A 17,238-nucleotide genomic window follows, 5' to 3' on the forward strand; every position below is an offset into this window, starting at 1 on the left:
ATAGAAGAAGAAAAGGAATTCTCCGACGTAACACAAGAGTAGTGGAACCAGCTTTTCACCTCATATGTAGCAGAGAAAGATCACGACCAGGAGAGCACCACTGAGAAAACTGTGGTTACGTCTAGGATACAGTTCTCTGGAAAAACGACAAATCAATAAGGCCAGTCTAACAATGGCACCTGGCCTTCCATGCTGAAGACCATCCAATCAACAGTCGATGCCCTGGTGTACCACTCAATGAAGATGGATGTTCAAAATTGAGATACTGAACACTGTGGCTGACATTGGCGGCAAAATTGCTGATCTGACTAAGTTAATCAAAAAAAGCTCAAGACGAAACAATGGAACTCATGCCGAGATGCACCCCAGTTCTGGAGACGCTGAGCACACTACCAGAGTTCCTGGGGGAAATCATTGAGGACTTAAAAGCGAGCCACAAGCCAAAAGCAAGAGCAGGTACCCCCATGGCAGGAACAAGAAGTTCTTAGTAGGGAAGCACAGAAAATTGAACAAACAAACCTCACAGTGGACGGACCTGCACAGACACCACAAGTTCAACTAGGACTCTAACAACTCCACCAAGGTAGGCTAATGCAGCAAAGAAGGGGCTGGGGTCAAAAACGGACCATCCCCAGAGGAAGTAAAAAATAAATAAAAAAAAAATAAAAAAGGGGGGGGGGGAGGACGAATATGTGCAAAATAATCACCAACTGAAGGAGCCTATCATGGTACCTCAACAGGGTACAAAACTAAATCTGAACAAGGCCAAAAATGGAAATCACAGAACAAAAATTTCCCCAAAACTAACTGGCTACAGAACTATGCCATTTGTGGCAAGGCAGGTCATACGCCAGGAGGACATGATGGAGACTCCCCTCTAGCACATGATGCAGCATCTGAACAAGTCATCAAGGGAATTCAACCATTTCAGTTACCATAGTTAGACTCTGAGACCCAAAGGGCCCCCACCATGGACACCTCCGTGCTTCTGGCTCAACCCCCAGAGATTCATAGAGCAAACAGTCCAGCAATGGCCTTCCGGAACCTGACAACTGTCTTCTTGCTCTAAAAAACAATCAATGCAGGACACCATACACACCTACCTTGGGCCCAGGCCATCTGCCGCCGTTCAGAGGCAACTCAAACTCAGGAATGGCAAATGTCTCCCCACTCATTCTGGAAACAATGAGCCTGGATAGTACCCACCTCATAAAAAATAATGTTTCTAAACACCATGGTAGGGTACAGCATTTCTCATATGCTCCAGGACCAAGGGGAATCACATGTCCAACAGCAGAACAAAATAATTGACAAGGTACCTGTCATCAAGGGAGGTAATAATGAATCTCCCTTGCTCGATTTACTCCACATTGCCCATAGGCAATCATCCCTACATAGATTCTCTTAATACAAGTTCATCCAAGCTCCACCAACCAACAATAGGCCTAAAGCCTTTTGGAGTCATAACCAACTCAAAGCCACCAGACAGGGAGTCAAAAAAGAATCTCAAAAAAGGGTACCAAGTGTAACCCGGTTTCACCCAAAATACTGCTGAATAGGAAATGAAGACATTTTAAATCGAGGGAATATATTCCGGCTGCTGCAGCAGATTCCCTTACTAATAAGGAGTCAACTGTGGCGAAATCGTGTCTGTTTAATTCATTAGCCCAGCACCAGGACACTACAGTGACTCAACTAAGGTCACTTAGAAATCTACAGAAACAGCTCAGAAAGTCCTAAAAGAAAACAAACAATTCATGGAATTGGGGGTGGAGGGGAGCGGGTCATAGTGGAAACTTTCTTCGAACTAGGGTACCCTCACCCTCTGAGGTGGTATATAGATGCTTAGACGAGAACATGAAATCCTCACTGGCGCCCTATTCGATACTCAGAAATGCTAAAGGGGCATTGCCTCAGAAACCAAACAAAGTAACACGTTCGGCACTAAATATCCACTCAGTTACCCAACAGAGAAAGGAGCCCCATAGGAACAATAGGGGGTAGGCCTCAGGAACAATCAACAGGTCCTAAATGGCCACTTCAACGGGGACATTCCACCAGCCCTCTCCTTTTACTCAACAAAGGGAAGTTCACTGAGTAATTATACACGGACATCCCTTCCCCTGTGGGAGGCATTCACTGATACCTTTACTAAACAGTTTGTTACAAGAGTGAACCCAGCTAGGAGACAACTTGAACCTATATCTTAACAGTACAAAATAAAAAATAAGCCTGGCATTAAGAAACAACTAAAGTGGAAGGTTAATAAGGCCCTCCGAGCAGCTCGCAGGTCCCACATAAAGAACCACACATCGTTACCCTAAAGGCAGCTGAACAATCATTTAAAGGAGCAATTTGGGACATTAAGAGGTAAAACACAGAGACTTTCTGGGCCAAACTTATCTGGGACATCAAGTATCATAATGCTTAACATCTTCTGGAAAACGGTGAACACTTTAAAAAAAAAAAACAGATTGTTGCAGGTTGGGTTCCAGCATCTCAGAAGAAGTCTGGGTTGCCTACCTAGAAGCCCACTTCAACTCGCAAACATCTGGGGCTGACCTGCCCGAGAGAATCACCTTGGCTACAGAACTGATGCTGGCCTCAGGCAATTTATCCACTGGGTGCAGTCGCTGAAGACGTACGTTGGCAGATTACAAAGGGTGTATCACAGGGACTCCAGGCCCAAATGGTATTCCCCAAGCAATCTATCAAACAGACCGGACAAAGTGGGCAGAGGCAATGATGCCACTTTTTAATCATGCCCTACTGGGAGCAATGATTCCAACCCTATGGAGAGGTTCAATTATCTCCCTATCTACAAAGGAGGCAACAAACTTGAACAGGGAACTATAGACTAATAACCCTCATCGATAACGAGGCAAAATATTACACCAGGATCCTTCTGGAACATCTCTGTGATTGGGCCAGCTCAAATTCAATTATTCCTCCTAATCAAACAGGCTTCAAAAGCAGAACCGGAATTTGACTAACCAAATGGCTCTTTCTCTCATCTCCGATTTCTCCCAAATTTCAGAGCTGCCCCTCTATCTTTGTTACATTGACTATCACGCTGCCTTTGACTGTGTGAACAGTCAAAGGCTCTGGAAATGGTTAAAAAGCTGGCACATCCAGACTCCTTTTGAAGGCGATCGAAAAACTTTATTCCAATACATGGGTTAGAATTAAGCTGGGGAGTGAAGCAAACTTATTAAGGGCCATTCCAACAACAAGCAGCCTCAGACAGGGGTGTGTCTTGGCACCCACTCTAACTTATTCCTGGCAGATTTACCTCCAGCCGTGTCCACTGTGAATTTGCATGCTACAAACTAGGCTCAATACAACTATCAAACCTTCTCTATGCAGACGACCTGGTGCTGCCAAGTCACACCAGGGTCGACATGCAGCGCCTTTCTGGGAGCCACTCATGCATACTCCTTGGCAAATGGATTGAAAATAAACAGCAACAGAATAAAACCATGATTCAGGTCAGGAGCAAGCCTGACAGGCAAGCTAGCTGCTATCTCGAAGGGAATAAGATAGAGGAAGCAAAAGAACATAAGTACCTCAGACTTTTATTTGATAAGAATGGCTCATTCAAACCACACAAGGTGGAAACTAAAAGTAAAGGGTTAGCCCTGGCGGGTGGCCTCACAGCTATTTTCAGACATTTAAACGGACAATCGTTCACCCCAATATAGGAAATCAGCAGGGCAAAAGTGGTTCCAACTCTAGCTTACGGCAGTGAGGCACTTCTGGGTAGAGACACAATAATACGAATCTTTAGGCAAATCTTCTAGCTCCCCTGTCAATACATCACTGGCCCAAATCAGGCTGGAACTTGGGCTAACTAAACAGTCCCACACCAGGTGTGCAGCCTTTGCCATTTTCTGCCCCAAGCTAATCTGCTGGGGAAAATTCAATCAACTACCACATTTGGGGGGAAATCTCTAATACATTGCGTTCACCAGTGCGAGATTATCTTGATGAATCAATTGACCTGTTAGGACTAGCAGATGTATGGCGGGCAGCTGTAAGTCAAGACATTTCCAAAAGAGCAGTCAACAAAATAACAAAAACAATATCCTCACTAGAAGACAGGGCAACCCTAGTAAAAACACTCCCATGCTCGGTCAGTACTAAGCAGCTACAAGATCTTGAAGCCGCAGCAATATCTGGGGGAATGTCCTAAACTGCAAGCTAAAAAGAAAATACCTAAAAATCTGCCTAGGTATTTTGCCCTCCCACATGCTTAATAAGCTCTGATTGAGGGCAGAAGGGAAAATGACCTGTTGCTTATGTGGCACTGCGACTGAGTATCTGGTGCATATTATCTGCCTCTGTAAATCTACTTTACGTCAATGGTGTCAATGGCTGCTTCCTCTTTGGAACCAGATAGGGGTGAGCACTTGCAGGCAAGCCATATTTGTCTGCATCAAGGCAGCAAACCAGAAAATAATCTCCTGAACTGTAAAAAATTTCCAAGGGGTTGAGGGGGCAATGAAGAAGATACTAGGCACTTAACTGCCAATCGGCAACAAACTTAGACCCTCATTATAAGTTTTGGCAGTTGAGAAAGTACAGCTTCTAGACAAAGGAAGTAAACGTTCACAACACCAGCAGCCTGGCGATGATAACAGGAACCAGCTTTATTTTTAGTATCTATACATCAAAGCCCTATACCAGCCTGCAAGCCGGTCTCCTTCTGCCAACTGTCCTCCTCTCCTCACCATACATTCTCAACTCCCACAACATTCTAAGAACACGTTACTTGGATACTCATACCCAAGGACACGATTCCAGCAACGCCTACGACGTTGCTCAGTTACCACAGCGGTCCCATCACAATAACGTCACTCGGGGGAAGGACGCCAGCACCATGGCTGAGGTGCCTACCATGTGTATTACAATGTTCCCGCCAGGCTGACAGGCAGGAACATTGCAATACACTTTCCTGCTGATCAGTCAGGGTAGGGGGGGGGGTATACAGTGCTAAGATATAGCTCTCAGATCCCTTAAGGGAGCCGAGTGCTATATTGTAGCACAGAGGTAGACGTCCAGCAGCTTCGGAATGCGCATTGGCTGCAAAGCAGACAGTGCGCATTCCGATGGTGCTGGGCAGGGGCACCCCCTGCACTTGTTCTCCACCAGCCTTTTCATGGTGGGCAAATCACCATGAAAAGGCTGGGGGAGATCAAGGTTGTAATCAGCCAGGCAGCACCAACCCTTCAGGAACAATGTTCCTGGCGGGGCCCGGCGGTGCCCTGGTGGGTCAGCCTGCCAGGGTCATAATTGGGCAGTCCAACCGCCCAAAATGCGGCGGTATCACTGTCAACATGAGTGTGGCGGTCCTCGGACTGTCACACTCGTAATGAGGGCCCTAAGTTACACCTCGCCATGTAAAGAAAGTCTGTGCGTATTTTTTTTTATTAATTTCTGTTCTCTTGCATTTGCACTTTACCTACATCTATGACTATATACAAACCGTAGCCCTTAATTCGCACTAGCACTTTACATACTGTAATGATTTTAACTATCCAAACAAAGACTGATATGATTTGAGTTAGCATCAAGGACAATCACTAAAGAGTCCACGGATTGCATCTTACCTTGTGTAGATTTGTATTAATAAGGTTATTTACTGAAGTGACCTCATGTTTCAGCATGTCCTTGTCCTTTTAATCTGACTGCATACTAGCTAACATGGTGTTCTTATATCATGTAAAGGTTTGAATTAACTATAAGATGATTAATAAACTTTACTTAACACTCGTCAATTTTATGCTTGTCTTTGACCCTGTACAGCTCTCTGCTGCCTTTTGACTTAGTTTGAGCTACAGAAATGCCATATATATATATATATATATACACACACAGATCATACTAAGGTTTTTATGCAATCCCCTATTTTCAGAAATGAAACACTTAATTCTAATGATTCACAATAAAACTGTTACGGTTACGCATTTATCTGACGCACCTACCAAGCACTGGCAAAGCCCATAGATCTGGGTTGATTTAAGCGTATGCTTGTTGTTGCCTAATAAATCTGGGTGCAATAATATACAACTCACAGAGAGGAACCTAAACGCAAGTCTGATGACATATTGTGTGAAGCGCAGGATTTTAGTTCACATGATTTTGAGCCTCACCCTTAATTACGAAGGCCATCCTCTTAAACAGGATTCCTAGTTAAGGGTCTTTGGCCATGACCCCTCCAAAGATCCCATCCCCACAACGTTTTACATCCCACTGAAAGCACTGCCCCATCTTCAAAAACAGTAATTTACGGACAATGACCCTACCCATATGACCAGGTGAGTATCCCAGCACCATTCTATGACGTTCCACATACCATAATCACTGAACTAACAGTGTCATTTATATGACAAGGACTACGTCTTATAACTCGAATCCTGTGCAGAATGTTTTGCTATGTCCTCACTGTGTCCAAGATTACCCTAAACCCGAAAGTTAGTAGCACTCCATATGTACACTGCAGCTGGCTGTCCTCAATTTTCCACTGTCTCCAATGTTAAATGGCCTCTCCTTCTCATCCCACTAGTGTGCTCCAATCACCTCACTCAATTTCGTGTAGGCGCTACCCGCGTTTTCCCTCTTTTTGCCCGTGACAAAACTAAGTGCATCCCTAGATTTTAATGGAGTCACCCGCTTTTCAAACCTAAATGATCGGCTAAAAAGAATGTACTCTCCCTATAAGAGGCGAGCGTTTACGATATGCGGTATTCTTACCCAAATGTCCAGTTGGATATCTCGTAAACTCCCCTGACCCTGGTACAGGTCTAAGCTCAGCTGGTCCAAGCTGAGCCGCTCCTGCAGGAAGTGGCCCAGGTAATGCTGCAGAAGGTAACGGCTGGCGCGTTTTTTGATAGACGCGGACCATGGGAAAAACCAGCTGGACATGGTAAGAGTTCAGAAGGCACATAGCCCTGATCAAAAAGGTACCAGCTTTCAATTCCTTTTCTATTTTCCTCTTGGAAGAGGGAGGTGCCGAAATGACGTCACCTGCAGCGACGTTAATCGCACGAAACTGACAGCGCAATACACATAGAAATGGGACAGGAGAACATGATGTTAGGTCGGTTTGCCATCTTGAAATGTAACCGCTGTTTTCACTTTGAAGGGAGCGGACTTCGTCCATTTAATTACTTGTGCAATTTTATATAGGAGGGCCAGTACCTAAAGATGTTAGAGCGCCTCACAAACTTGAGAACTATGTGTTACTATACATGCCGAAATTTGCAAAGCAAGGGATATTTCAAAAAATGAGGGAAGAGGGGGCTTGATATACTTTCCACATTGACTTGTATTGAAGTGGTGACTATTTCAAGCGAGAGAATGCAAACGGAAAGCCATTTTTAGGGGCGAGCGCAAAGTGCTACGTCCCTCTTTTAATCTCCCTTTAGTGTAGTGATCTCCAAACTTTTTAATGTCGCGCCCCCCCTAGTTGAAAAATAAAAACCATTGGCCTCCCCCTCAGAATTTTTCACAATTATTTTTCAAAGCTGACAATGTTTACGTATGTCTAGACTTATTTAAACATTGCAGTTAAGTACTGTTACCTTTTTAAAAATGAAATAACATGTTTCTGCTCAAAACAAAGCCCTTTTATCTCTATAATGCTACTTTTGGTCAGTGCCTTGTGCCCCCCCCCCCATCATTTGGGGCCTCCCTAGGGGGGCCCGCCCCCCAGTTTGCAGACCCCTGCTTTAGGGGGATTTTAACCACACCCATGTTACGTCAGTCACTTTCATTGGTTCGTGGGCTTGCCTTTTAAAATCTGCTTGTTTCCATTCGTGAAAGGCATGCATAGGTCATACCTTTTCCAGAGTTTAGCCCTCCTCCAGAGCACTGGTAAACTACAGGAAACCTACGAGGCTCTATGTTTTCCGTATGGTTTCTGGACTACTTTTTCTCTTTAGTCCGCAGCGCGATCGCGCTGTGTTTTACACAGCACTATCACTCTCGTTTTTTTTGTTTTTAATTTAATGTGGCAAGAAAAGTCCAATTAGGCGTTTACAATGCTAATAGCTCTAACTCGATGTAATGTGAGACCCACTGCATGCAAATGCTTGTTGGCTTTAAAATCGTGAGTCTCCGACCTCAATAGGTAAGGTCTGTTGGCCTTGTTAATGCAAATGTCTTGATTAGAATTTTTTATGAATGTTTATGTATTTTGAATAATGAAAATTGTAGAAAATGACTAACTTAGAAAAATAATGTGCATGTTTGAAACTGTGACCTCAGAGAGTGGTCACCAAGATTCACAAATAATATCAAAAGAGCAACTAATATTGTGAAATGCTAAAAACGTATTAAAATAATGTATCAGAATGTCATATTGAGAGATATAACTTATGTTTGCATTATATTCTAGAGCTTAACTTAGCCAAAGTCGTGGCCTAGTTTTGCCAGGCCTCATGTAGAAGCTGAATATTAATGTTCAATGTAAGACACTGACAGGCTGAACTAACTGTGAACTGCTCATTGTTTTAGAAAAACTGCTTAGCTGAAAACCTTTGTGTGAAGCGACGGACAGGAGATGATGGAATAAAAATGTAGCAGAAAGTGTGAAAAGCATACTGAGTGTACTTTCCCAGGACTTGAACAATACAGACACTGACTGGAGAAGAAGATGCAACATTTTCGATACCTGACGAGTCGGACCATGAGAACATCGTAAAGTGAACCAATCAACTACATGGGTACTGTGTAATATTAGAATTCAGAGATTTGAATTACGACAGTTATTGGATCAAATAAAATTGTGTGATTAATTGACCAATTAGGAATTGGGGGATAGTCTGGATGACATTAATATAACAACGTGACAGAGGGAAAAGACTTCAGACCTTATTCTGAAATTGATGTGATATTAAGGAGAAGAGACACAAGATTCTGTTATTGGGCTCATACTCTCTAAGAGGAGAGCCTGATGCGATGCTGATCGATTGATGGCCTGGAGACGAAGATTGACTTTGTTGCTGATCCATACCGTGGATAGGTAGCTATGACAATGTGACTGAATACCTTTTGTGCCTTTTCTTTCTAGGTACCAACTGCACTGTCTAATAGTTTTCCTTTTAGCCAGATGTTTACAAATTCATGTTCTAAACTGTTTGCGCATGAAGTCCCACATGCTAATGCTAATCTGGGTTAGATGAGGTTCCTATTCTAAGACGTTGACATATACAGTGACAAATGATTGACAGACTGATTTGCTGAACTCTGCTACTCATGTTGACGTATTCACATTTGATTCATATGTTGACTTATGTTAATGCTTTAGAACGTATTCTGTCTCAAGTTTTGATTAGATTATGTTATTGGTGGTTACTAATGAATTAATCTTGATTTGATTCAAATAAAGTTTGAAATAATCTCATGATTTAGTATTGTTAATAATGGGGAAATAGAATTTCAAAAATGTATATTGAGTTGTGGTTATTCTTGACTGAAAGGTCATGGTATGATGTTATTGACTGCTGATTAATGATTAGCTTAATATTTATTGATTTTTGTGTATTGATTATTGAGAAACATTGGTCACACCGTAGCTAGGATACTCCATGTGAATCAAAAGGTTCATCGACCTGTGCGCATCCTCTTGTAAGTTTACTTATTAAGGACCAGGCGCGCTAACAGTCTGTATAAAGTTAAATAACTTACAGATGTCGAGTAGCGATGTGCAAACTGCATACATGCCAGAGGAGACTCCCGATTTTTAAAGCTAAAAATGGCTGTATTATACCTTTTTCCCACCTGAAATAACCCCATCTCAATACAAGTCAATGGAGAAAATGAAATCATTAAAAACTAAACTAAATATTTTTGAAGCCTCCCTCTTTTCTAAATGTTAGCATGTATGAAAATGGTATGATAGGACCAGAACATTACATCAGTGCAAGTACCAGGCATCAGGCGCTCGACTAATGCATTTTAGTGTTGATGTCCGCATCATCACACTTAGGTGAATTAGTCACACATTTGTAGCTCACCCCAAACCATCCAAGGTGCGCTACGAGGGGATGCAAAGAGTGTGCCTGCAGTAAGTGCATTATCAACAAAAGTGTATTTGATATGATCTCTGGGCGCCCCGGTGGTCGGAAATTAGTAAAGCACCTGTAGAGTCTTGTATGATTTAGAACTGAACCTTTCTGACTCTCAGAGGACTCCGTGTCAGTGTGAGGTAATCACTAGAATAAAATGTAAGGAAAGCTTGGATTAGAATGTTGGAGTTCACAGCTACATGAAGAGGAATAAAGATGTGTGATTTACAGCTGTGTGTGTGACCTAGTCATTCAGCAGATACCAAACTGGGGAAGACACTCCCGCTGGTGACCAGATAGGGGATAAGTAACCCAAAGAAGAAAATGTTCTTCTGGAGAGTTCGCCGTGGTCTGAACAAACTGCTTGTGCGTGCCACATGTGCCTTCCTAACAGTACTGAGTCAACGGTTGACGTATGTGGAGTCAAAGCGCAACTCCAGCGGGTGTGAAGCGTGTGAACACCTACTGTGTTGCTACACAAGGATGTAAACTTTGCAAGGGCTACACAATAAAATGACCAGGAAGCAAAGCGATCCTTTTCAGAGGAGAGATCCGAATCAAATCTTACACAGGGAGATGCCATGAACTGACGAATGGTTGCGTCCCCGTCTTGGCAAGCAAGACTGATAATAGTCATTATAGGGGTTTATGAAGGGCCCAGTGATGGTCTTGGAAATAACTACTCAATTCTCACTTTATGACATCAACTATTGATGACGAAGGATTGGCCTATTCCTGTGAAAACAGAGAACAAGTATGCAGTAGCTGTTTTCCTCTTGACCTCACTTTGTTTTTTATCATGGTTGGAACTCCTAGCCTGTGCCCTGAAGAAGGTGGGTCGTGGGCTGACCACCATACACCGAAACGCACAACAGCATTAGCGTTTCTACCTCTCTGACAGGATAATCAAATCAAATCAAATCATTAACATTTATAAAGCGCGCTACTCACCCGTGCGGGTCTCAAGGCGCTAGGGGAAAAGGGGGGGTTATCGCTGCTCGAACCGCCAGGTCTTTAGGAGTCTCCGGAAAGCGGAGTGGTCCTGGGTGGTCCTGAGGCTGGTGGGGAAGGCGTTCCAGGTCTTGGCCGCCAGGAAGGAGAAAGATCTCCCACCCGCCTTGGAGCGGCAGATGCGAGGGACAGCAGCGAGTGCAAGGCCAGAGGAGCGGAGGAGGCGGGTGGGGACGTAGAAGCTGAGGCGTCTGTTGAGGTATTCCGGTCCCTTGTCGTGGAGGGCTTTGTGTGCGTGGGTGAGAAGTCGGAAGGTGATCCTTTTGCTGACTGGGAGCCAATGCAGGTGTCTCAGGTGTGCAGAGATGTGGCTGCTGCGGGGTACGTCGAGGATGAGGCGGGCCGAGGCGTTTTGAATGCGTTGCAGGCGATTTTGGAGTTTGGCTGTGGTCCCGGCATAGAGGGTGTTGCCGTAGTCCAGGCGGCTCGTGACGAGGGCGTGGGTCACGGTTTTTCTGGTGTCGGCGGGGATCCAGCGGAAGATCTTGTAGAGCATGCGGAGGGTGAGGAAGCAGGCGGAGGACACGGCGTTGACTTGCTTGGTCATGGTGAGAAGAGGGTTGTAGGAGGCTGGACTGGCTTGTAGTGAGTACCAAGGGGTACTTGCACCTTGCACCAGGCCCAGTTATCCCTTATTAGTGTATAGGGTGTCTAGCAGCTTAGGCTGATAGATAATGGTAGCTTAGCAAAGCAGCTCAGGCTGAACTAGGAGACGTGTGAAGCTACTACAGTACCACTTAGTGTCATATGCACAATATCATAAGAAAACACAATACACAGTTATACTAAAAATAAAGGTACTTTATTTTTATGACAATATGCCAAAGTATCTTAGAGTGTACCCTCAGTGAGAGGATAGGAAATATACACAAGATATATATACACAATAGCAAAAATATGCAGTATAGTCTTAGAAAACAGTGCAAACAATGTATAGTTACAATAGGATGCAATGGGGAAACATAGGGATAGGGGCAACACAAACCATATACTCCAGAAGTGGAATGCGAACCACGAATGGACCCCAAACCTATGTGACCTTGTAGAGGGTCGCTGGGACTATTAGAAAATAGTGAGAGTTAGAAAAATAACCCTCCCCAAGACCCTGAAAAGTGAGTGCAAAGTGCACCGAAGTTCCCCTAAGGACAAAATAGTCGTGTTAGAGGGAGAATGCAAGGAAAACACAAATCAGCAATGCAACAACGATGGATTCCTGTCTGAAGGTACCTGTGGAGCAAGGGGACCAAGTCCAAAAGTCACAAGCAGCTCGGAGATGGGCAGATGCCCAAGAAATGCCAGCGGTTGGTGCAAAGAAGCTCTTACTAGGCTGAAGAACTGTGAATACTGCAGGAACGACAAGGGCTAGAGACTTCCCCTTTGGAGGATGGATCCCCCACGCCTTGGAGAGTCGTGCAGAAGTGTTTTCCCGCCGGATGGACGCCAACAAGCCTTGCTACACGCAAATCGTGCGTTTGGCGTTTTTGGACGCTGCTGGGGCCCAGGAGGGACCAGAAGTTCGCAAATTGGACCTGCAGAGAGAGGGGACGTCGAGCAAGACAAAGAGCCCTCACTGAAGCAGGCAGCACCCGGAGAAGTGCCAGAAACAGGCACTACGAGGATGCGTGAAACGGTGCTCGCCGAAGTTGCACAAAGGAGTCCCACGTCGCCGAAGACCAACTTAGAAAGTCGTGCAATGCAGGTTAGAGTGCCGTGGACCCTGGCTTGGCGGTGCACGAAGGATTTCCGCCGGAAGTGCACAGGGGCCGGAGAAGCTTGCAAAGTCGCGGTTCCCAGCAATGCAGCCCAGCGAGGTGAGGCAAGGACTTACCTCCACCAAACTTGGGCTGAAGAGTCACTGGACTGTGGGGGTCACTTGGACGGTGTCGCTGGATTCGAGGGACCTCGCTCGTCGTGCTGAGAGGAGACCCAAGGGACCGGTAATGCAGCTTTTTGGTGCCTGCGGTTGCAGGGGGAAGATTCCGTCGACCCACGGGAGATTTCTTCGGAGCTTCTGGTGCAGAGAGGAGGCAGACTACCCCCACAGCATGCACAAGCAGGAAAACAGTCGAGAAGGCGGCAGGATCAGCGTTACAGAGTTGCAGTAGTCGTCTTTGCTACTATGTTGCAGGTTTGCAGGCTTCCAGCGCGGTCAGCGGTCGATTCCTTATCAGAAGGTGAAGAGGGAGATGCAGAGGAACTCGGCTGAGCTCATGCATTCGTTATCTAAAGTTTCCCCAGAGACAGAGACCCTAAATAGCCAGAAAAGAGGGTTTGGCTACCTAGGAGAGAGGAAAGGCTACTAACACCTGAAGGAGCCTATCACAAGGAGTCTCTGACGTCACCTGGTGGCACTGGCCACTCAGAGCAGTCCAGTGTGCCAGCAACACCTCTGTTTCCAAGATGGCAGAGGTCTGGAGCACACTGGAGGAGCTCTGGACACCTCCCAGGGGAGGTGCAGGTCAGGGGAGTGGTCACTCCCCTTTCCTTTGTCCAGTTTCGCGCCAGAGCAGGGGCTAAGGGGTCCCTGAACCGGTGTAGACTGGCTTATGCAGAATTGGGCACATCTGTGCCCAACAAAGCATTTCCAGAGGCTGGGGGAGGCTACTCCTCCCCTGCCTTCACACCATTTTCCAAAGGGAGAGGGTGTCACACCCTCTCTCAGAGGAAGTTCTTTGTTCTGCCATCCTGGGCCAGGCCTGGCTGGACCCCAGGAGGGCAGCTGCCTGTCTGAGGGGTTGGCAGCAGCAGCAGCTGCAGAGAAACCCCAGGAAGGGCAGTCTGGCAGTACCAGGGTCTGTGCTACAGACCACTGGGATCATGGAATTGTACCAACAATGCCAGGATGGCATAGAGGGGGCAATTCCATGATCATAGACATGTTACATGGCCATATTCGGAGTTACCATGGTGAAGCTACATATAGGTAGTGACCTATATGTAGTGCACGCGTGTAATGGTGTCCCCGCACTCACAAAGTTCAGTGAATTGGCTCTGAACAATGTGGGGGCACCTTGGCTAGTGCCAGGGTGCCCTCACACTAAGTAACTTGGCACCTAACCTTTACCAGGTAAAGGTTAGACATATAGGTGACTTATAAGTTACTTAAGTGCAGTGTAAAATGGCTGTGAAATAACGTGGACGTTATTTCACTCAGGCTGCAGTGGCAGGCCTGTGTAAGAATGGTCAGAGCTCCCTATGGGTGGCAAAAGAAATGCTGCAGCCCATAGGGATCTCCTGGAACCCCAATACCCTGGGTACCTCAGTACCATATACTAGGGAATTATAAGGGTGTTCCAGTAAGCCAATGTAAATTGGTAAAATTGGTCACTAGCCTGTTAGTGACAATTTAGAAAGAAATGAGAGAGCATAACCACTGAGGTTCTGATTAGCAGAGCCTCAGTGAGACAGTTAGTCACTACACAGGTAACACATTCAGGCACACTTATGAGCACTGGGGCCCTGGGTTACCAGGGTCCCAGTGACACATACAACTAAAACAACATATATACAGTGAAAAATGGGGGTAACATGCCAGGCAAGATGGTACTTTCCTACACAACCCCCCCCCAAACGAAGGACAATAAGACTAGCCATTACCTGATGAGTCTTCATTGTCTAAGTGGAAATATCTGGAGAGTCCATCTGCATTGGAGTGGCTACTCCCAGGTCTATGTTCCACTGTATAGTCCATTCCCTGTAGGGATATGGACCACCTCAACAATTTAGGATTTTCACCTTTCATTTGTTTTAGCCAAAGTAGAGGTTTGTGGTCTGTCTGAACAATGAAGTGAGTGCCAAACAGGTATGGCCTCAACTTCTTCAGAGCCCAGACCACAGCAAAGGCCTCCCTCTCAATGGCAGACCAACGCTTTTCTCTAGGGGTCAACCTTCTACTAATAAAAGCAACAGGTTGATCCTGGCCCTCAGAATTAAGTTGTGATAGGACTGCCCCTCCTCCTAATTCAGATGCATCAGTCTGGACATAGAATTTTTTAGAGTAACAAGGGCTTTTCAGGACAGGTGCAGAGCACATGGCCTGCTTCAGCTCCTCAAAAGCTTTCTGACAGTTTGCTGTCCATAATACCTTTTTAGGCATTTTCTTGGATGTGAGGTCATTAAGAGGGGCTGCAATGGAGCCATAGTTCTTAATGAACCTCCTGTAATACCCAGTGAGGCCTAGGAAGGCTCTCACCTGAGTCTGAGTGGTAGGGGGAACCCAATCAATAATTGTTTGGATTTTCCCCTGAAGTGGTGCAATCTGTTCCCCACCAACAAGGTGTCCCAGATAAACCACCTTACCCTGCCCTATCTGGCACTTTGAAGCCTTGATAGTGAGGCCTGCCTTTTGCAGAGCCTCCAAAACTTTCCATAGGTGGACCAGGTGATCATCCCAGCTGGAGCTAAAGACAGCTATATCATCCAAATATGCTGCACTGAAAGCTTCCAGCCCTTGCAGGACTGTGTTCACCAACCTCTGAAAAGTGGCAGGTGCATTTTTCAGACCAAAAGGCATTACAGTAAACTGGTAATGTCCTCCAATGGTAGAAAATGCAGTCTTAGATTTAGCATCTTCTGACAATTTGATCTGCCAATACCCTGCAGTCAAATCAAAAGTGCTTAGATACTTGGCAGATGCCAGTGTATCTATGAGCTCATCTGCCCTGGGTATAGGGTGAGCATCAGTTTTGGTTACCAAGTTGAGACCTCTATAGTCGACACAAAACCTCATTTCCTTCTTTCCATCTTTAGAATTGGGTTTTGGTACCAGTACCACAGGAGAAGCCCATGGACTGTCAGAGTGCTCAACCACTCCTAGTTCTAACATCTTCTGAACTTCTTGCTTTATGCAGTCCCTGACATGGTCAGGCTGCCTATAGATCTTACTTTTGACAGGTAAACTGTCTCCAGTATCTATAGTGTGCTCACACCAAGAAGTGGTGCCTGGCACAATGGAGAAGAGTTCTGAAAATTGTCCTAGGAGATTTATGCAATTATCTTTCTGCTCAGCAGTAAGACAATCAGCCAAAACTACACCTTCCACAAGAGCATCTTGTTCTGTGGAAGAGAAGAGATCAGGTAGAGGATCACTGTCTTCTTCCTGTCCCTCATCTGTTGCCATGAGCAGGGTGAGATCAGCCCTGTCATAGTAGGGTTTCAGGCGGTTGACATGGAGCACCCTAAGGGGACTCCTGGCAGTGCCTAAGTCAACCAAGTAGGTGACTTCACCCTTCTTTTCAACAATTGTGTGGGGTCCACTCCATTTATCTTGGAGTGCTCTTGGGGCCACAGGCTCCAAGACCCACACTTTCTGCCCTGGTTGGTACTGAACCAAAACAGCCTTCTGATCATGCCATTGCTTCTGGAGCTCTTGGCTGGCCTGAAGGTTTTTACTGGCCTTTTTCATGTACTCAGCCATCCTTGATCTGAGGCCAAGTACATAATCCACAATATCCTGCTTAGGAGCTTTCAAAGGTTGTTCCCAACCCTCCTTTACAAGTGTGAGTGGACCCCTAACAGGGTGTCCAAAAAGAAGTTCAAAGGGGCTGAAGCCCACTCCTTTCTGGGGTACCTCCCTGTAGGCAAAAAGGAGGCATGGTAGAAGGATATCCCATCTCCTGCGGAGTTTTTCAGGGAGTCCCATAATCATGCCTTTGAGAGTTTTATTAAATCTCTCCACCAGTCCATTTGTTTGTGGATGATAGGGTGTTGTGAACTTGTAAGTTACACCACACTCCTTCCACATGGCCTTTAAGTATGCAGACATGAAATTGCTTCCTCTGTCTGATACTACTTCCTTTGGGAAGCCCACCCTGGAAAATATTCCCAGGAGGGCCTTTGCCACTGCAGGAGCTGTAGTGGTCCTTAAAGGAATAGCTTCAGGATATCTTGTGGCATGGTCCACTACCACCAAGATAAACCTATTGCCTGAAGCAGTAGGAGGGTCAAGGGGGCCAACTATGTCAACCCCTACCCTTTCAAAGGGAACCCCAACCACAGGCAGTGGGATAAGGGGTGCCTTTGGAGTGCCACCTGTCTTGCCACTGGCTTGACAGGTTTCACAGGACTTGCAAAATTCTTTTGTGTCCTCAGACATCCTAGGCCAATGAAACAATGGTACCAATCTGTCCCAAGTTTTCATTTGACCCAGGTGCCCAGC

At 45.7% G+C, this 17,238-nt stretch overlaps 1 protein-coding gene across 1 annotated transcript in view; it reads right to left on the minus strand.

The window, feature by feature from the left end:
• Positions 1–7,013, minus strand: part of ATG2A (autophagy related 2A) — a 2,189,461-nt gene extending 2,182,448 nt beyond the window's left edge. Inside the window, exon 1 of the mRNA XM_069207806.1 lies at positions 6,754–7,013. Within this exon, the coding sequence (XP_069063907.1) occupies positions 6,754–6,924 (171 nt within the window). The 5' untranslated portion in view covers positions 6,925–7,013. The remainder of the gene's footprint in view (positions 1–6,753) is intronic.
• Positions 7,014–17,238: the final 10,225 nt, after the last annotated feature.

The sequence above is a fragment of the Pleurodeles waltl genome, chromosome 9 (assembly GCF_031143425.1).
Source record: "Pleurodeles waltl isolate 20211129_DDA chromosome 9, aPleWal1.hap1.20221129, whole genome shotgun sequence".
NCBI lineage: Eukaryota > Metazoa > Chordata > Amphibia > Caudata > Salamandridae > Pleurodeles > Pleurodeles waltl.